General features: G+C 44.9%; 1 protein-coding gene and 1 non-coding gene across 2 annotated transcripts; both read right to left on the bottom strand.

Moving 5' to 3' along the window:
- Nucleotides 1-937: 937 nt before the first annotated feature.
- On the bottom strand, nt 938-21,691 carry GNL3 (G protein nucleolar 3). The gene is made up of 15 exons (XM_086939414.1): nt 21,544-21,691; nt 18,814-18,872; nt 18,229-18,369; nt 17,232-17,342; nt 14,360-14,443; nt 13,588-13,723; nt 11,639-11,739; nt 11,091-11,229; nt 9,235-9,322; nt 8,572-8,746; nt 6,989-7,131; nt 5,608-5,741; nt 5,316-5,515; nt 1,934-2,039; nt 938-1,206 (listed from the first exon to the last, which is right to left on the bottom strand). The coding sequence occupies exons 1-15, from the start codon at nt 21,554-21,556 to the stop codon at nt 1,109-1,111; spliced, it is 1,728 nt and encodes a 575-aa protein (XP_086795540.1). The 5' UTR covers nt 21,557-21,691; the 3' UTR covers nt 938-1,108.
- Nucleotides 13,196-13,269, bottom strand: LOC147693168 (small nucleolar RNA SNORD19). Its single transcript, XR_015300270.1, has one exon. It is a non-coding gene; the product is annotated as a small nucleolar RNA SNORD19 (small nucleolar RNA).
- Nucleotides 21,692-21,814: the final 123 nt, after the last annotated feature.

The raw sequence follows: 21,814 nt of genomic DNA, 5'->3' as shown, positions 1-21,814 counted from the left end.
CCTAAATTCAGTATTTAGGATAGCCCCTGGTAACAATCTGAAAGACTATGGACGTGAAGAGTTGCACGGACCAATAACAGGAAACAGCAACTGACTTGGCACCAACCCTGCCGGTCTACCTACTGACTGACGACAATTGCACCAAAAGAGGAATTGTCCTGCAGCTGCTGAATCCCCAAAGCCCGGGAGACCGGCCAGCACTTAAATCAGGAACCAAGGACTCAAAGAGGAGTGCTGGACATCTGCTTCAGTGAAGCCCAATGCATCTCGAAACACTATCCCCTAAAAGAGCACCTTGGGATTGCTCCGGACCCACTGATAAGGGATCCACTGGACTCTGCACAATATATCTCCTTTTGATGTATCTTTTTAACATCCAGCTTCCTACAGGCGCACATTTTTAAAATAAGTTTTGCTTCCAGCAGCGCTACATTTCCCTTAATTGTGTTGATAGTTTATCATTTATGTTAGATTGGATTTTCTCTGCCCGCTGTGGCAGGAGGTGGCACACTTAGGTCTTTTGGATCAACAAGAGGTAACAAGTGTCGATAAAGAGTGGGGGGTAGCAGAAATTGGACTGAACAGAATTTGATCTAGTCCTTGTGGGCTTTGTCAAAGGTTTGGGCACGGAGCGGTGATCGTGCGAGGCCATATTTTACCTTATACTTAACTTGTGCGAGGTGTGGACAGGAGGAGTTTACAAGCACCTAGCAAGCAGGTGTGGTGCCTAAGATTTTGGCCCGAGTCAGCAGGTGAGTGTGCTGTCATCCACCAGACCCTGCTCCCCCCTTACATCGTTCTACACAGGCTTCTTAAACAGAGCTATCTGTGGAAATGTTTAGTTCACATGCACTTATGATCGCTGCTGAAAACTGATGTATAGCACCTTGAAGTAGTAAGTGCCATGGGGCCCCTACGCAAGAACCAATTGTCAACATAATAAAATAAATATTTATTTTGACCAAAGCATTAAATGCGGCACAGATTCAAAATAATTTATGGACTTTGATTTGAAGAAAAACAACAAAACAAAGAAACAGATGCTATTTTACATCATATACACATTTTTCACAGATATCTATATACAGTGACCCACCCCCGTGCAGAGTCAAACATAGTCTGTGTTAAAATCGTAAGCATCCTCTGGCTCAGCGCCACAGTCCAAGTTCGCAGTCATCCCCTTGAATTCATTTTTCAAATGTATGCCTGCAAACAGACGGGTAATGAAGCATGTTAAAGATCTTAAAAAAACACAGATTTTTGTTTTAAAATAAAGCACTTCAAGTGTGTTCCTGCCAAAGATAGCTTTAGTAAGCTACAACTTAAACAAGTGTCTCTGGGGGGCATTAGTTATCACCTCTTTGCTTTTGTCCCAGTGAGAGGGGCAGGGTCCACCACAATGTTACCCACGCAGCTGTTTCCCTGTGCAAGCCTGACCTTGCCTTCAAGGGGGCAGACTGCAACAACTTTTATGGATTATACGTAACGTAAAAATTAATTGGTGAGGCAGTCAGCCCCTCTAAGAATGCAGCGATGAATAGCTTTACATCACACACCCATGCTAGCTGCAACATTCACGACCACCTGGCAGTGGATTTCACCATGATAGCTTCATGGACCAAAACCCCACGAACTACAGCCATGTTACAGACTGGAATGTATAAAAGTGATATAAGTTTAAAGCGTGAGGAGCATATGTGCCAAAGTGTAGAATTAATATAGGATATGGAGTACCTTTCAGATCATATGACACCAAATATTTCCCCACCAAGCCGACAAGTATAGATATTAGACTACTTTAACTACCCTGAACGTATTAGAACATGGGATGATAAAGTCACTGATCACAGAGTGAAAGTTAGCGTCAATGGTTCTGTGGATGAGGTTTAAATTCTCTTGTATTGCTAGTGCGCGAATCCTTCTCCATACATACCTTCTGGTTGTTGCAGATTCATAGCCACCGCCTTGGCCTGCTCTTTCGTTTGTGCTGTCCTCACAGCCCCTGGCTCCTTTTTAGACAAGACTGTACTGTTAGTGACCTGTAAAGCAAGAGATCCAGTCAGTGCACAGCAGCCCTTTAACAAACTTTCTAAAAACACTTTAGTGTTCCAAAGCTGTACAGAGCACCACCGACACTGCGTGGATCAGCAGAAGCTTTTCAGATGAATGGGACTATAGTACATACAGATCACGTTAAGTTGTAAGGTTTTTGCCTAGTACAGTGCGCGTAAAATAATTCAACTCTTGGCACTTCACCTGGTACATGCAATCTGAAATGGTTCCTCTCAGTGGAGGCTTCTCCAAGGGGATGCCCTCTTGCTCAGGTGTAGGTGGTGGACACCTAACTGTGAGAGTGTGCTCCTAGGAGCAGAGGAGAGGGATACAGCTGCTGCCTAAAATCTGGTGCTTGAGACTAAGTAGATTTCTCGTCTGCTTAGTGATTCCTGTTTCTGATTTTAGTTTGTTCCCACGCCCCAACGTCTGCTACACCTACGGCATTCTGAAGAGTTCTCTTCTTCCTCTTTCAACAGTCCCAGGTGTGTCTGCTTTAAGGCCAAGATTCAGAAAATCAAGGTTGGCCAGCAATTTAACGCGCTAGTCTCTAATCTTTGATTTGTTGCCACCCAGTGCATCTACCGCTTCAGTCACTCAGACCCACCAAGGCTGCGGTGCGGCATTCTTCACCACAAACTGTGCCCATGCTGGAAAGTGCAGAGTAAACCATAGCCTCAGCTACGCTTCATGAGGGTAAGGCGGGGATTGCGGGATGTGGCGTCCCATGGAATGGTCTGCACAACACGCGTCTCAAGGGGGACTGGACGATATGGGATTTGAAGTACTGTGGTGGCGTGTGGTCCGACTCAGTGTTAGTGCACTTCTGAATATACTCACGGCAGGATAGCCAGATGGTTTTTTGCATACTTTGCCATTGTGTGTATGGTATTTTTATAGTGTGAACCTAGCCACATGGCAGCAGAACGCTGTACAGGGTCACAGACTAGCATCAACTCAAGAAGTGACGGGAGAAGTAGCAGTTTTGTGGACTTCTAATGCAGTGTGATAGAGTTGTTAAGAGTCTAACTCTTCCCTAAACCAGAGCAGTGTTCCTGAAGGATAACTGAACGTTGTTCCAGATTCTGTGTGCGTAGATGAAAAAAGACCTGCTGCCATGTTTTCATTTTTACACCAAGTCTGAAGATGTCCAGGTTGCAGGTGAGCTGTGAACCATTGGAGAAGGCGAGCCTGTCTGCAAGATTAGAGGTGTGCTGCTCAGGATGGCAGGAGTGGAGGGATTACATTCTTCCGGCCCTGGGGGAAGAGGATGATGGGAGTCTGGGAGGCCATGTATTAGGAAGAGTTGGGTGGGGGGGGGGGGGGGGGGGGGGGGGGAATCAAAGCCATCAAGGCTCAGGTCACTGAGCCAGGGTTGTACTGTTTCTTGATGCTGGCAAATAGCATGCATTCTGTTATGGCTGGGCTTCAGGCAGGTGCTGAGCATCCAGGCCACATGATGAGAAGGCTGCATTTGAGGCGCCAAGTGATAGAAGGATCAATCTAGAACCGCATTTGTCTCCCTGTAGAGGTTGAGATGACACGAGAACCCAGAGGTCTGCCGCAGGTGATGGGAGTCTTTAGGAACCTCAATGGGCTCATGTGAACTAACTGATGCTGGCCAGAAAGGTAGAAGGAGAACCACTGAGGGACACCGCCTGTGAATCCCATGTGAGACTCCAGGGTGTATACGGGGGTAGACTGTGCCACTGGCAGGTGCAGCAGGATCAGCCTCATCGGTGATCAAGAGGTTATGGTTACCATGTGTAAGTTAGTGGTTTCCGTGCTGCAGTGTGATCTGAAGCCAGGCTGGTAAGTTTGCAGGAGACTGGTAGTACTGGTGTGGTCTTTGAGTTTAACACGGATGAACAGTGGGTGAGTGATGGGACAATAGCTGATGAGGTCGCTCAAGTGTACAGTAGGTTTCCTTAAGGAGTGAGAAGGTCTAAAAAGCCTTAAGCGCGTCTGAGAAGATGCTCCTAGTGAGGCATTGAAAAAGGTGTGAGTGTGCCCACAGTGAGATAAGATTCACAAGAAATGCTTTGGAGGGAGCAGAGTAGATGTGAGAGCTCTGCTAGCGATTACTTTGATAGCGGACCATTGCGGGGTTCTATGGGAAGGGGGAGGTGTAAAATGAAAACCGGCTTGATGTTGTCAATGCGCTGTTGGATTTTTTATATTTCTCAAGTGAAGAGGTTGATCACATTGCTCTTTTCGGCGAAGTGAGGACTAGGTGGGTCCGGCAGCGGTTGAAGGTCTTCAAAGGCTTCTCTTCGGCTGGTGGTTTCACTGATGGTGCTGAAGTACTTTGCTTGGCCTGATGTGAAGAGCTGTATGCATGGAGAGACTTCAGTGCCATGAGGTCATCAGTTCTGTTTTTCTTCATTTAGGATAGAAATATTTCAAATGGTCACATGAGGCAGCTACAATTGCCTTCGAACAAGCTCATGGGTAGATGGTTAATCCATCTTCCCACTCTTGCTCTGGTTTATGGACACTGGACTGTTGGATTTGAAAATGTTATTGACCCCTTGCTCATGCTTTATACTGTTAGTTAGCAATCATGATGCCATTTTGCTCTATGATTTAGACTAAGCTCCGTCTCATGTTCCTTCAGCAGAAAGCTGCTGGGATGCATTTGCCTCTCCAAGGTTAGGCCTCACCGAAGTATACTTTGATAGAGGTTCGCTCCCACTACTCCAGCTGCAAGCACAGACTGAATGACTTTGCCAGACTGTGTGTGCCTGTTCTCAGTCTTAGTTATTATGTTTAATTTCACTCTTTTGTTGGTATTCCCGGCTTTGTAAAGCGCTCTGATATCTGCAAAGATCTTGTTCGCGCTATATAAAACTTTCAAAATAAATAGTTCATCTAACTGTGCCCCTTTGTTCCTGGTCTGTGGAATATTATGGATGGGTGTGTCTTGCACTATGCTGAAACCTATTATTGATACCTTTATGCTGGGGAAAGGCAGTCCCTCGTCAGCTATCTCATGAGGCTGGTCAGACTGGGCTCCGCTGCAGCGCACTACTAATAAAAGTATTTGGTTTGTATTCTGTCTTCCAAACTCTTAATTTCTTAGAAGGCAGAGGTGGTCCAAGTGAACCAATTAGAGTTGCTTCCTTCAGGACCTAGAGGTAAATGAAATGAACCAGTTTTTGATCAACCAAGGACGTCTCATCTTAGGAACTCATTGAATTCCATCTTTGCTTTTGGGTATGAAAGTTACTTTAATTTCTTCAAGCACTGTAATCGATGCTTACCTCTAGGTCTTCTCCATCGTCTTCATTACCACTTTCGTCGTCCTCACCATCCTGCTCTTCGTCATCCTCATCGGTGCCCATTTCTTCCTCCAGGCCCACAGACGGAGCGGCTTCCACTAGTTTGCTGTCATCAAGTACACACTCGGTTAGACCCGGAGACCGAAACACGATACTACCTGCTATGTTGGGACACTTCACAGCTGCAGAAGGAATCCAACAAGATGTATAGTGAGGTAACAATCTATGTACACAGATCTGGGGGAATAGAGATGCGAAAGCAAGTTTAGCATACCTTTAACCGTGTCTTTGTTATTCTGTTCGAGTTCTTTCATGTTGACTCGATCACACATCTGCTCAATCTCTGCTTGGCTAAAACCTGGGAGCTGCGAGGAGGAAGGAGGCTGGGAGTGATAGCTGACTTTGGCACTAAAAGGAAAAGAAAAAAAAAGCATCAGCTAAAAAACGTCATTACTACAAAGGGGGTGAGCAGCTTCCAAAACTGGCAAGAGCGCCGACAAACGCCATGCTCCAAAGGTTCAGGTTGAGCTTTGTAAAGACAACTCAGTCATGGAGAAAGTTGCTTCTCAGCCACACTCTTCTGAAACTAGCAGCTCCTGAACCAGTTCAATCTTCACACTAGCTGCATATGCCACATCTGTGTGGGGTAGTGTTGGGTAACAAGTGGAGCCTTTGCCTGAATCAATCCCTGTGTCTCACCTACAACTGCATTCTACGTGAACACCCTGAGCCTCACAGCAGGATAGTGGCCAGCAGCTTCTACGCTCCTAGCAAGGTACCTTCGGTACTTGGGAACCTCCTGCGCATACAAGTCTTAAGTTGACAGAATTCAGCCAAAACACCATTTTCCTCTCAGACACTGAACACGGCTGCCGGACAAGCACAGTGGCAGCAGGAGGTCTGCATCTCACGGCACACAGGGTAAACTCAGAGTTGGATCTGAAGTCTTCAGTGTTTCAGACAATGTTGACTCATCATTTATTACCCTGGTTAATCACCAACATTTCAAGCATTACTTAAACAAAAAGAAATCTGGAAAATAAACCAATAGCAAACTAATAATTCTTGCCATATTGATCCAGTGAATTTCCCAATGCTTTTGAAATCAGTGGGCGAGATCAAGGTTGTTGGGATTAGGGAGCACATAACGATGGCTGGAAGCAACATACAAGGATAAAAGGGAGAAAGCGAAGAAACCCCTTGCACCCATTGAGTTCCAAGATAAAAAGTAGTTCTCTTAATGTGAGCAGTGGAATACAAATCATCCGATCAAAAGAGGGGTAGAGAGGCTCTGCTCCAAAAAGGGACATATGCCAAAAGGGGAAGGCAAGCCATCGAATACGAAGCAAGCAGATGAGTTTGGCAACAAAGATTACCAATGGCAAGCAATGGGCGGGGCTCAAGTCGCTACGGCTCTGGCATGGATCAATGGCGGTCTTTAGAAACAGTCATCCAAGAGACTAGCAGGTGAGGACGAGCCACCCTGGAAGCAGGACGACTGATGTGGAGTCCACGACTAGCATCTCACCAACCCACCATATAGGGTTTACCACTAACGTTTATTTTGGAACCACTGGATTATCTGCAGGAACGGAACCTTACATTCTGGCCTAAATGGACTGGTGTCATGAAGAGGGTAAGATGAAACAATTTACCCAATCCAATCACAGAGAAGCAATCGAGCTGCACTCGCAGTATCAGGGACGTTTCCTTTTCCCACCAGCCCTCTCTTCTTAGCAAGCAAAACTAAGAACTCTGGCGAACTCCTGTAATCAGCGATACTGTACTGCAACATTACCTGGAACAAAACAAAAAACGCAACTTGGTTATTGATCCCAGTTCAATAAAAATACTAAACATACAAACGATGAGCAGCTACGTGTGCCGCGTATTAACCCAAGAAGCAGTGCCGTGTGGCAGTATGTGGAGCAGAGGCACAAGAAACCCTAACAAGCCAAACAGCGTCACAGATCGAGCTGAGCTGACCTGATGAGAATCAATAACAGGATACGAAATCACAGGAAAAACAGCCCTGGTTTGATGATTCAGTGCAGCTGTAGCAAAGCAGTGGAGTTGAAAGTAGGTGACACTGCAACACGCCTAGTAACTGCAGCATAAAGGGGTGCAGCAGGTGACCCTGCAAGAAGCCAAGCCCACCACAAGCCAAACAAAGCCGTGGTATGGTCTCCGGTGACACGGTAGGTCAGAGGATGGCCCAGATACCTACGTGGAGCTGCATACACAACAGGACAAAGCAGGCATTTTTATTGTATCCAAAAGTGCTTGCTCCTACCTTTCCCACACCTGCCCCAAACAAGGCCGCAAGTGTCCCCCCTGACCTTTACATGCAGCCCCCTGATCAATAGCAGCACTAGGCTGCTGTTCACTGAAAACATCACCTATATTTAAAAGATGTTAAATATACAGGCAAGCCATTAGTGAAAGGTTAATTGAAGTTTTAAAAAAGTTACTAAGTTTCCCTGCTCCACTTAAATTTTAGAAACACCTTCATTTTCAAAGCTATCTTGCAGCAAAAGTGTAAAAACATAACATCTTCTCATAATGTAAAATGTGCATTTCATACTACAGAATTTGGTAAAGTAGGAAAGCTGGGATTAATCTAAGGCTTTCTGGTTTCACATGGTGCAATTCAGCCACTAGATGTATATGGTTTGCTTCCTCTATACCCACCTTCGAGCAACACCCCTATCCCAAATCGCCACTCTCCTGGCATCAATGCGGTTCTCGTAACATCACAGACCAAACTTTGTGGCCCTGGATTAAATGTTTGCGAGTACCCATGGTCTAAGTGGTAACAGGGTTTCCTCTGTTTTTGTATTGTGCTTTTTCTCGGAGGTCACAAACGCTAACAGTGCAAAAATGCTGCAATCACCCCTAGGACGCTCATGGCAGCCCTAACAGACGAGAAAGGGCAAAAACTTGCCAGTAAAGGCCGCGCACTCTGCGCAGAGCTGTCCAGGCCTAGCTGCAGATTGGCAGTTCTCACTCCTCACATGGCAAGGTCAGAGTTGGATCTGAAGTCTTCAGCATTTCAGACAATAGTGATCTCATCATTTCTCACCACATGGAAGAGTTCGACTGGAAGACGCGTACACATTCAATCAGCTTCGATAAAAATGGGAAAGCAGTGCCTTTAAAAAGGTACTACCTTCTGCAGTGTGCAGTCGCAGTAATACAGTGGTAAACACAGACCATGCAGTGGCGTTGTGCCGCTTACTTGTTGCTTATTGCAGAGCTTCAGCAGAGCATCGACCGCACAGGGGAGGTCAGCCTCACTAATCTCAAAGGCACTCCGGAGGCAGAGGGCGACAGCGCCGTTCGAGGGGGCGGCCACAATGCTCGGGCTGTCAAACAGTTTGATTTGTTTATCGATATTCACTTCCTGAGCATACCTGCAGGGAGGTAGAGAGGTGGATTTTACATGGAAAGGATAACATTTACAAAGAGAAACTGTTAGTAAAGCGTGGTGGCCATATAAAGAACATTCAAAAGATTTGACCATTGAGAAGAGATGGTACATTAGACCAGTCTGCCTGATGCTTGCTGCCTACAAAGCAGAGGTTGAAGCCAGAGTTCTTTCAAGTGGCTACAGAAGATAACTCAACAGTGAACGTTATTCGATCTCATGGGAACCCTAGGGCAGGTGAAACATCCATAACAGGATAAAGGGGACAAGGGGACAAGAACAGAGCACTGAGGGGCTTGACTATCTCTGCAAAGAAGGACTACAGGTCAACAGAAGAGGAGCATATGGTAGGTAACTTCAATTGTACCCCTCTCACCACCCCCCCCATCCTCCTTAGACTAAAGCTGGTATAGCAGCACAGGGCCACACAATACGGATCCAAAGTGAACAGAGAACCCACCGACAGATCCTTACTTTGTCATGCCTCTCGCTGGCCCCACGTTGCATGCTCGCATTTCTTTCAGGCTATTGACTAAGCTGCTTTTCCCCACATTCGGAAAACCTGGATTTGTGAAAAGCAAACATTAGACTAAAACGGTGTAACAGACAGTCAGCAAAATGAGCATTCATGACATCCCAAAGCAATAGGCTAGGTGACTGACGGGCTAGCAGAGTAGGATGATTCCTGCCCTTTAAAGAGTACACCAAGACAACGCGTGTCATCAGCAAGCCAATTCTGAGAAATTGATGTGGGACCAATGTGTGAAACAGCCAAGCACACGAAGCGGAACAGTATGCAAGAATTGATGGCCACACCAAAGTTTTCACTGAAAATACAAATAGTGGGACGTCCTAGATAGGTGGATGTGTCAGATAAAGCATACAGTTTGAAACAAATACCACTAAAATTAATCAGTTCTAGTTAGTTCTTAAGTAACATGGGTCCTGAACTAACTCACGCCCCTGCCATGCTGTGATCCACATCACAGAACATGTCAGGAGTGATGTAGCACGAGTTAATTAGTGTACGGCAGGGGCGTGAGCTATTGTTACTTGAAAACTGTAGAATTGGTGACATTTTAAGTTAACTATAACGCCCCTTTAAACTTTGCCTTTTCCTTGAATTTCTATGGTTTCGTTACTGTCAAGTAAGATGTCCAATGCCATGAGTTGCGTGAGGTTGGGAGCGGAGCCCGGGCCAGGTCTTGCTGCCAACCCATCCCCACTGCTGCAAATGGCTTTATACAAGGGATCAGCACATTACAATATTTCTCAAAAAACTGAAGGGACTTACACCAGTTCACAAAAGACTCGACAAAGATCTAGCTTTCTGCCATATTTGGGTTAATTCTCTACATTGGCCCAAAAGTCTACAAGGAATATTATCAGAGTGAATGATTACAACACTTGCAGTACTGGGACATGAATGAATAATAGTTTTTGAAAAACAGGTACAAAAATGTGAAGTGAACAGGGTAGGCTGGTTCAGTATTTCTAAAGTATTCAAGGTTTGATTAAGTTCTTTGTACACTCTTCGAACTGTGGCCTGGTTATATTATAAGTAGCACTCCCGGTTTTATGGTATGTATATTTGTCATTTCCATCCATACTATTTTTACCCGTATTTATCCATATTTTTTAGATTGTGAAAAATTTAGCTAAAATGTGCATATTGCGGCATTTAACCAGTTAATGTGCAGTCATGCGCGCCTGAACGTGTGACCGGTTTCAATTATATCTACACTCAAGATGGTAAAATATGGACTTGTAAGAAAAAATATAAATTTTAGTACCACGGTTGCGCAAATCTACTGCTGTTTAAGGCTCTTTACAAAAATCCTTGCCCGTCAATCCGAACAGCTATTGGCCTGGCAGTCATGATTGACGGGATTTAGAAGTACTAAAAAACATTTTCGTTCTTATCCTCATTTAAAAATAAATACAGACAGGAAAACAAATGGTTCTCGGTCTATTGATCTGTAAAAACGGAAAAGATGGAGCCTTAATTTTAAGTGATTGGGAGATAAGAGACGTGAAAACCCCATTATGGACAGATTTTCAGAGGAGATCAAAATCAAAACCTCTCGCTAGACGCCATCGCACTTCTGTTTGGGCTACATATAGGCTCTTGCTGTCATCTCTGTGAAAAGCTCCTAGAGATAGTATTTAAATAATTAAGAGAAGTGTTTGCCAACCAGCAGATTGTTTTTCCCCCAACTTCGGTTATCTAAAACCACTATCAGATGGCACGCGAGTCAGCGAGATTATTACTAACAAAATACCCCTGCACGCTTGGGTCTGAGCAGGTGTACAGTCATGAAAGTCCTTACCCACCACCGCTACCTTAAGGACCTGCTCAGCATCCGAGTTGTATCCGTGCAGAAGATTCATCAGCGCCTCACCGCCGAGGCAGGTGTTGCCTCTTGACACTTCGACACAACCTTCTTTAACCTTTCGCTTCCCCTCTTGCTTTCAGGAGAAAACAAATAAAATGTACGATTAGCACCAGTGACACAAAGGAGATCAAACACTGAGTTTATAGAGCAACATCGCCAGAAGACAAAGCTTTTAACAAATGTAAATGACATACATTTGTATGTGCAGCTCGAGCCTACTTCCACACCCCGGTGAGGCACCAAGCAGGAGTTGCAGAGCACTGTAGCCATTACAAAAAAGGTATTGGCAACCTCAATGAGCCTGCATTGTGGGGCCAGCCATCCAGTAACAAACTATGTATCTTGTTAAGAGAAATTACAGTCATGCTAATCAGTGATGGACCTTCCATCATATGCAAACGTATCAAAAAAATCTTCCATTATCACATTTACTTTGCATGAATATACATCCCTGATAACAGCCCAACCAGGAGAGCACTTACCACAGTTCGGTCTCGAAGCTCAGTTGCACATTTGAAAGCAACCGTCGGAAACTCTTTCAGACAGTCCAGCCACTTGTCAACAATCTCTTTTGGCACCAGATCTGAAAATAAAATATTGTCACGACAATCCAATCCTGGAAAAATCTGTTTGCATGCTGATGCTGCAGGTCAAAAACTTCAAGCTCAGAATCTATTATAGAAATGACTTATGAAAAACAGTGAGATGAAAAACCTTGCACATACATGGGTCACACAAACTTCACAGCAGCGTTTCCAAACAAATTTTGAGCAGCAAGGTTCTACACAACTTTAAAGTAAAACTTGCGGGCATAGGGCTGACTTGTTCCATCCACAAAGTGTAGATTAACTAGATGCAGCAGCATATTAGCGTAGCAACTAAAGGAGCCAACTTCCAAATCAACACCCTGAGAAAACTCAAACCCTTCCTACCACCCAAGGACTTCCAAACGGTGGTACAAGCCTTAGTCATTCCTCGCATAGACTATGGAATTGTGGCTCTCAGCGGGCTCCCCCTGACAACAACCGCTCCTCAAAGAGCCTCACTGAACGCGGCCGCGAGACTCATCACCGGCTCAAGAAAACACTCGCATATATCCCCTGACTTAAAAGCCCTGAACTGGCTGCCTATTGAAGCCAGAATTCAGTTGAAATTTGCCTGTATGACACACTCGGCCGTACACCACAAGGCACCCAACTACCTCTCTCATAAGCTGACCATATCAGGAGGCTCAAGATCCAACAGAAGCACAAACACTCTCCTACTGAAACCACGGAGATTCCGGAAGGAAAAAACATACAAACGCTCCTTCTCTGGAATGGCACCTAGGATCTGGAATGCACTCCCGCCAGAAACCAGGCTTATCCCGTCCACTATACTCTTCAAGAAAGAGGTGAAGGCCATCCTTATGGCTAAATACACCTGAACACTATTGATACTGGAACAATGACAGAATTTGGCTCCCTCATTATCGGCTGTCTGAATACTTCCCTTTGTACACTAGGACTTGAGTCCCTCAATAACCTGCAATGCACCCACTACTGACTACTGCTATGCCTTCAACATTGTGGTTATTCACCCTCTGGGGTGCTATAATCTTATCCGTTTAGACATTGTACTGTTTCCATATTATTGTTTCTTGATTGTTATTACTCTGTATACTGTATGATTGATACCCTATTTTTGCAACTCACTGTCTACGGAATCTCATACTGATTTAAGAGTCGTGTATCCTACCTACTGTTTTCTGTAAAGCGCTCTGATATCTGCAAAGATCTTGTTCGCGCTATATAAAACTTTAAAAATAAAATAAATAAATGGGAGTCTAACCATGCCCACAAACATGTTTCCAGACCCAACCACTCTATGGCGGAATGATGTACAGCATGTGACCCCAGAAAAGATTCATGCTGCAAAACGGTCTAAATGTGACCTTTTAAGGATGAATCCTACCACACCACTTCTTTTGGGTTTGCTTCAAACCTATGACACAATGCACACTTGGTGCTCAAAAGTAAACAGTGGACACTGCATTATGGAGCTCTTGAGAGATCAGAGTTGGATCTGACGTCTTCAGTGGATTTTCAGACCATTTTCATTGTCATCATCTCTCTCAAAGCTACATTTACACCTACAGTTTGATGCAATCGAGTACACACAAGAACCATCTCTATTTGGTAAATCAGACACGCAAACAGACACCACACGAACACCGACATACCGGATCACTGGGAAACGTGAGCAGCTAACACCCTATGGATGTAGGGCATGTACAGGATCACTAAGAAACACAAGCTGCTAACATTACACAGCTATGCACGACCACTGGAAAACGAGTGCATAGGATAATTGAGAAAACGCAAGCTGCTAACCACACGAACATGTGCATATGATCACTAGGAAACACTACATGTTCAGGAATTTTACTCACCAATTTTATTTAAAATAAAGACCAGCTTCTTGCTTCCGGAAGCATGTAGAACTGCCTGCTCCACCTGCGGGCACCTGCAGCCAAGGGGATCTCTGGCATCCAGCACCTCCAGGACCACGTCAGCTTCTTTTAACACCTAAGAGAAAGGATGCGGTCAGATAGAACATCCCAGGCCATACTGTGTTCACCATGTACCCAAGCAACGACAAGGGAAGCTAGATGTAGGCGAAAGAACAAGCAGGACGAGTGGACACATCGGAATATATATGAAATTAAAGCAAAGTCCAAACTTGGTTCAGCTTAGCCTCACCATCTCTCGCTCAAGTCATAGAATGAGACGGACCTGTCCACACCCTACATTTTGTGCCAGGAGCATGCCTAATGGACCACTGGCACCATGAAAACGCAACACAACATGCACCTAGGATGTCACGCAAGATTTGGGGGGGGGAGGGGGGGGGGGGGGGGAAATCAAACAGACCTTTGCACAAGAAGAGTGACTACATTATCTTTTGCACTGAAGGGAAAAAGGCCTGGTCACAATAAAGTTTTACTAACATAGTAAAACAGCCCGGTGCTTGCCCCTGTACCACGTGGGGCATTCCAGTCCCAAGAATAAAGAATATGAACAGTGCTGCAGCTCACTGGAGTTCACTACCCACACCTCTCCCATCTTTTCAGATATCCCTTTCTACGTTTCACTCCTGATCACTTATGAAAAAAAAACACAAATAGCGAAGTGCTGACTGACCTGACCGCTTCAATAGCTCACCTTGTTCAGTTCCCTACAAAAGAAAGCCGGAGTATGTTTATCATGAGCCTGGTCCGTCTTTGTCGGCTTCTTGCTTGAAGGCTCCTAGAAGAAAAAAGGGAAAACTGGGTATGAGACACCTTCCAGCAAGCAGGAGGTTCAGTGAGAGACCAGCAGCAAAGGAGTTACTGCATGCATGAACAGATGTACTGTGCAGCCCTGACATACCACCAATATTTACGGAAGCAAACAAGGAAGAGGTTTTGCAAAGCTGTAAGTGGAGGTCATGACAGTAAAGGGGGATTAGACGCACCGCCCTCCTTACTAACCACCAATATTTAAGGATACTGCAAGTGAAGTCATGTATGTAAAGCATTCTGTGTTCCTTCCATGGGTTCACCATCAACAACTCTACTCATGGCAGTTACACCTTAAGTTAAGAGATCTTTCACTGTACCAATAACTACCAATATTTTATCCACACTATACCAAAGTTCCCCCTTTTACACGGACAGCCCCACTTTTTGCCTGGTAATGTTATTTCAACTGAAACTGCGCTGCGTTCCTGTTAACCAGGGCCCCAGTGATCAGAAGCTTTGCCCAAACTGTACAAGTCTTGCCCCAATTGGCATAGTAAATGGTACAGAAGGCCCTAAATGACCCCACACCAAGGGCATGCACGACTGCCATTGCAGGTGTGAGTCATGGTGCAGACAAAAGTGAAGAGACTACATGTCACGTTCCAGCCTTGGTGAAGACTTACAAAATCGTTAGAATAAGTTAAGCCTTTAGAAAGCAGTGTTTTGCCACTTTTCTAAAAAGGTCCCAACTCATTTCAAACAATGGCTGATGTAGCAGGTTTCTCTCAAGAGCTAACATGGGCCCTACAAGAACCTTAAGTTGAACAGATTCAAGACCTTTGCATAGCCTAGAACCTCACCATAGGGCAGAGCCCCACAAAAGCACCCCTGCAAAAGTTGCTTGCAGAAAATGCTAGGTCCATGGCTGATGGAGAAACCCCATTTGGAGAGGTAGATGGTGAAATGGATTAAGTAGATGATGATTCCAGCAGAAAGCAATGACACCAAGAGCGCTCCTAGTAAGGTCTCAGAAGAAATGGATACTGAAGATGCAGCTCTTCAGAAGCTGGTCATGGGGACATCATTAGAGGCTGAACTCCTAGCCATAGGAAAGAGCCAAGCTGGGCCTAAGGCCCATATCTGGTGGCATCAAAAGTATAAATAGGGAAGATGGTTTTGACCATAAAACCACCAAAGGGATTGTCCCCAAATACTCAGAAGGTGATGTCACCAAATGGTTTACAGCTTTGGAGGGGGCATGTAAACAGACAGTTGAAAATAGGGATCTTTTCTTTGAGGCCTGTTCTAAGGAGAGTGTAAGGACATGCTACTGACAGACAGAGGCTTCGATGGTAAGCAAGCAAAATATAAAGTCTTATAAAGGCCCCCAAACTCCTGCTCAGGAGGGTGGGGCCCAGAAACTCTTCACAGTGTAAGGGTGGGTACAGGGTAAGAACTGGGATCCCAAAAAGGCTTGGTGTCATGAATGTAAGGCTCTTGGACACTGAACTAGAGACCATAGCTGTCCCAATAAAAATACCACCTATAGTACACCTGCAGTAAATGCAGTGGTAAGCCTCCAGATGGGAACAAAGCGGTGATCCTTGACCAGGTCAGAGCTCACTGAGGCAACCCTAGTCTCGGAGAGCAGGGTGGATGTAGCTGTCCTGGCTGTCTGGACAAGTGAACAAAAAACACAACAGGGATGCTAAGGGTCTAACGAGAAAGCTACAAAGAACCAGTACATTCATAAGTAGTTTGTATAAGGCCCCGCTGTGTCAGTCGGTACCTCTGCTGCCTTCTGAGCCGAGGGGAAGGCAGCAGGAGGTACCGACGGACATCACTGGTGGATCTGTCGCTAGTATTCCTCTACATACAATCAAGGAGGTACTTGAGAGATACCAGTTCTTAACAAAACCCAGATGACGAGACTCCGCCATTGGGTGGGCTGATGGGTATTATTTCCCACTCTTCTTGCTCTCCTTATACAAACTACTTATGAATGTACTGGTTCTTTGTAGCTTTCTCTTTAGACCTTTAGCATCCCTGTTGACAGTCTAGGGAATATGTGAGCCTGTTTGCAGAACTTTCTTTTCCTTCCATAGGATTACATTGCAGTGCTCTGAAGTTGCTGTGCCCACTTTTTCAAATGAAAAGAATTTATATTTAAATTAAAAAACGTCCTCACCCGAATGACTTCTCTGATGCCCAAACATATATAAAGATACTTGCTATATTTATAAATTGGTGAATATCTCCTTCTTGAGTGGTCATTTGTTAATCATTGTGTGTATTTTCAGATGTCTGGCATTCCTCTGTTAGGTCTAAGGCGGCTCAACCACAATACCCCATAATAGAGCGCGTTGGGACTCCATTGCAAATCCCTGTCCACTCGTGAGGGAACCCCTTAACTCTTTAAAAGGTATACCACCATATTGATCACAAAAGAGCCAGCTTCCTACATACACACAGACTAATACATTCATTCAAAACATGCTTTATTTTACACACAACATGCAAATAAAATGCACTGTTCTACTAAGGCTCTGGAGTAGTGCGCTACTCGCCGATAAGAGCTTCGACGCCTCATCAGGGGTATGAAGTGCTATAAAAATAAAATTACAAGCAAGGGCTCAATGTTCTTCAAAAAATAAACTCTCCATCTGGATATTTAAATCAGAAATGTGTTCTGGAAAGGTTTTTCAAAGGGCGATGCGCATTTTTTCCACGAAAGGAGTATATCACCTGGAACTTTGGTTGTTTACCCCAAACCACTGCAACATTACAACAGTGAAAGTGCACACTTGACATACCCGCTTCTGGGGTTCCTTCTTGACCGCAGACTCTTTCTTGGCATCTGCTTTCCTTTTCTTGGCTTGCTCTTGCTGCCGTTCAAGCTTTTGTTTTAGTTTTAGCTCTTCGAGCTAATGGAAAGAAAAACATCACCTGTTAACGAAAACATGAAAATGCTTAACATGACTTTAGAGGAGTAGGAATGCCTCACAGGTGCCATTGAAGGTGCAAGAGAAGTAATAACAATCTTGTTACTAGTCAGGTCACACCAGAGAAGTCAGATCAATACAGACGATAGTGCCCTATCATAGGCAAGTTAGCACGACAGGTAGAGCGCCATATTCAGAGATTGGTCTCTCACCGTGGTGCCATGGAGCTAGGGTGCCTGCCTGAGTCTACCAGAAGTTTTGTACAGGAAGGGTACCCTTCTGTACAAAATACTATAGCTAGACAAATTAAAACATTTTCGAAAAATGTATGTGCTGCAAACGTGCAAGGTCAGAAAAGCAAGGAGAAATTAAAACTTTGCTTTTCAGATTTAACTGTGGGTGCTTAACCCTGTCTACTCTAATAACTGTGTAACCTTTGCAACGATGTAACCTGTAACTATGATCTGATGCTCATGTAAAGCGCTCTGATACCTCCGGGTCTAGCCAGCGCTATATAAAACCTTTCAAATAAAAAGTAATAAAATTTGCCATTAAACACGCACAAACAAAAAAGGTAAATCTGGGAGCATGAGAATAGTTTGAATGGGCCCCTAGCCCTGTAAACGTGCCCTATTTTGACCCAGAAATAGATTAAGTCTAGGTTCTTAAAATGGGGCCTATGTTTTGCTCACGTCTCTAACTTTTAATGCCGTTTTAACATATTCCACTACGAATGAGTGTTCTGTTGCTACCGTATCAAATGCACGTCAGGCTGTTCAGTAGATATATCAAAAAGCAAAAAAATCTCTGGAACTTGCTCTCAAAATATGCAGTTTTGGTAGGTAAACGAATGAAAGCGGTTTCTCACCCTCTGTTTTCTCAGCTCCGCTTCCCTCAGTACTTCTTCCTTGAAGGGGGCGTCATTTGGAACTCCAGGGTCTTTCTTTGCTCTTTTGGGCCCTCCCTTTTTTTTTGCTTCCTTTCGAAGCTTTCGATTGTGCTCCCGGACCTATCACAGAGAACAAATGTTAGTTTCGAACTGAACAAAACAGCTGTAACTAAGAAGCCCAGGGATAATATTTTGGTCATGCACTAGCACTTTTTGATTTATATATCATGTAAATTTGCTGATGATATTGTGGCCATGTATAACTATGTGTATTATGTATTTTCTTTTTTTTTTTTTGTATATCTTTTATGATGCAATTGCAACGAAATAAAGATTATTGAATTGAAAAAACAACAGAATATGGAATTGACAAACTGGACATGATACTATTAGAAATGGTCAGTGGGCCTAAAGGTTTGGTCTATTTTGTGAGTCAGGTCCAGCAGACTGTTTTACAAAAATGGGTAAAAAGACAGCATCTCACAGACTTGGAAGAATTAGGAAGAGGGCCATACATAGTCAAAGGAAGCAAGCATTTATAGATGAAGACAGCTGCAGGTTTACCTTTTTCTGGATTTTAAACCGCTTGCTACAGGACATGCGTTTACTCGCCTTCTTTAACTCTGGTGGAAAAGAAAAGGTTATTTCAGAAAAGAATTTATACACACATTAGCGTTGCTCTAGTCTCGCCCGGTACATTTATACATATTCATTCACGCACATATACCAGGCCTCAAGAAATCTGCTCACCCACTCGCTATGGCGAGTCAGATGTGTCCGGGAGAGCCATTCGTAGGGTCTACTAACTTGTCCTGGCGAGCTGACAAAGAACAGGTGTTCTGTTTACTCAAAGTGAATGCGCAGTAAAGAGGCCCTAAAACTCGTATTTTTTTATCTTATATTTGCTCTGAGATCAGATAGAGGTCAAAAGTCAGTTAATTCATGTCTTGATGTAGTTAAAGAAAAGTAGAAGACTGTACTGCACCATTCAGTCAGGTCACTGTACAAAGGATGTAAGTGAAAGGCTGTGGGATGTCAGATTTAAATATCTAACAAGTGAACTGTACAAACATTCCAAATGACATTAGGCATGAAAGCACTTTTTTTAATGTGATGAAAACACTAATAGGCTGAAAACAAATGAGACCACTCTACTTAGTGATGTGCAAATGAATCATTTTTGATGAAACCCAGTTTTCAAAGATTGGTAATAGTTTAATCAGTAAAAATGCATGTTAGTAGTAACGTTTGTGGCCATTTCGATAGAGAAGGTGCTGGATGCAAAGGACAGAACCCTACCACATCATGCTTTAGCAATATACTTTCTAAAAGGGCGCATCTACTCATTAGTGAGACATTTTCTTGCCACTGCACCGACGGCACTGCTATTTGTCAACTAAAAGTTACGGGTTAGGTCTACCCTATATGCGAGCTAGATTATTATTATTATAGACGGAAAAAATTATTAGCTTATTAAATCAAACAAGAGTGTTTTTGGTACAGTAAAGAAGCCGAACACGCATTTGAAGGTGCTTGTGGTAATGAAGAAAAACTTCTTTGTAAAAATAAAATCTTTGCCTAGGATAACAATTTGAGAGAATTATATGGGTCAGGCACATTCCTGTTTGAGAAGATTATTTAAATTACTAGACATGCAGGTCCAGTAACATTTGAGGCCTGCATACATACATTGCCATATAAATTCACATAAACAAGGCAAAATGTTGACCTTTAATTAAGCGGAGCTGAACTTGTACCACTGCTGTTCACTTCATGCATTACGGCACTCATAACCATAGCACGGATACAACGGATGACATTTCATATAAGAAAATTGATGCCATAACTAACACCGTAGTCGTATACGACAAAGAGTTTAGTACAAACGTTTTAGAGGTTATTCAAGTGAAAATAAAAGCCTATTCAAGTGTATGGAGGCCCTTTGCTTCTTAGGTTGGCGAACATCAAAAAGAGTATGCTACGAGTTCAGCATGTGGTATGGGTCATATCGTTTCACGACTGGTGATAGACCTGTGGAAACAAATTCCAGGTTGAATTAGTTCAATACCAAACTACAGGCGGCTGCCACAATGACGGGATGTCGTCACTGGGGGCATCAATGAGGTCAAGTGTGATGTAATATGAGGTCATGAGCAGTGCATGGCAGGCGGTGCAAGTTAGTTAGCTCAATACACTGACTTCTGAATGTCAGTTTTCAGAACCCCTACCCACCTTCGAACGCCCAACCCATATTTGCTTATTTTTTGTAATTTTTAGTTTCACCTGTAACTACTACTGTCCTGCGTTAGTGACCATACAAGCTGCCACCCCATGGTACTGTGGAACAAGGAAGCTTGAAGGGCAGACAAGAGACCCCTCGCTACAGGACTGCAATACTCAGACGTTCGTATTTGAACTTTGACCTTTTGGGAAGCACTTCCTTCTTAGGGTCCTCAGAACGAGTGATTAGGATGTCCCTGCCCCCATACACTCGATTTTCAAAACGTTTTCAAGATACAGATCAGAGTCCTGGAAGTGCAGACATGGGTAACTTTAGTTCAGAGTTGTGGCTAGCAAATCAGATCGCTCCTGCAGTATTGAAGAGGGTGATGGGTAAACAGCTCCCTCCGACCCGAGTTAAAAAAAGAAAACGTAGTACCGTGAGACCCCCGCGGATCCACTGTCCGGATATGATAACGCACGCACGCTTTACAGCCCAATTTCTTAAAAGGGTCAAAACGATTAATAACAAATCCCAAACCACGCTGCCCGCGTGAAGCTGTCACTTTCTGGCAGAGGTGGCATCGGTTCGGTGGGAGGAAGCGCCTGTCCCTAAGAGGATTGAAAGGGGAGATAAACCATGAAAGAGGCACCCGAGCCGCGCTCTGGACCCTGCCTCATGGGGGCGCTGGAGCTTCAGTAAAGGAGGAGGCCCCTGTCCCCCCATTGGGCCCTTTAATGACCGCGCCATGGCAGCGTCCAGGACCCCGGTGAAGAGAAGCAGCAACCCCGAGGGATCCCGGCACCGAGGGCCCAGAGCAGGCCTCGGAGGGCCCAGAGCAGGCCCCGGGGGGTAGAAGCGTCACCCGGAGGAGTCTGAAGAGCAGGGGACGCCCCGAGCGTGAGCCCGCTCCCGGGGGCTGAAGACGCCGAGGAACGAGTCCCATACCCGCAGGCCATGGAGAGGGCTGCCCGCCAGTGAAGCCCCTTCCCCCCCTCTCTGCCCCCCCAGACTCCCGAGGGGCCCACACCCCTCCGGTACCACCCATGCCTCCTCACTCCCCCCGCACTCACTGGGCCGCCTCATGGCGCCGGCCTCGCTCCTCCACGTGCGGACGAGACAAGATGGAAGCAGAAGAGACCGTGGACGACGGGACGAAGCACTGACTGGAGGCTGGGAGCCCGCCCCTGCAGCGTCACATCCGCCTGACCCCGCGGACTTCCTGTGACGAGCCACTCCCCCTGTCCAATCGGATGCGAGCCTCTGCTGTGCGCCGGGGATCTGAGCGGAGGACGTCGGCGCTCGCTTCTGTGAGTAGCGTCCACCTGCCGCTCCCTGCGATGT

This window comes from Lissotriton vulgaris, chromosome 9 (genome assembly GCF_964263255.1).
Source record: "Lissotriton vulgaris chromosome 9, aLisVul1.2, whole genome shotgun sequence".
Taxonomy (NCBI): domain Eukaryota; kingdom Metazoa; phylum Chordata; class Amphibia; order Caudata; family Salamandridae; genus Lissotriton; species Lissotriton vulgaris.
The sequence above is the reverse complement of the archived record's forward strand: the minus strand, read 5'-3'. Positions and strand labels throughout refer to the sequence as shown.

Excerpts from the sequence above, each read along its gene's own strand:
- GNL3 (XM_086939414.1), bottom strand. Across the intron at positions 14,444-17,231 it reads AGAAGGAACCCCAGAAGCGG|GAGCCTTCAAGCAAGAAGCC; the intron begins GTATGTCAAGTG and ends TTTTTCTTCTAG. Across the intron at positions 11,230-11,638 it reads AGCTTCGAGACCGAACTGTG|CAAGAGGGGAAGCGAAAGGT; the intron begins GTAAGTGCTCTC and ends TTCTCCTGAAAG.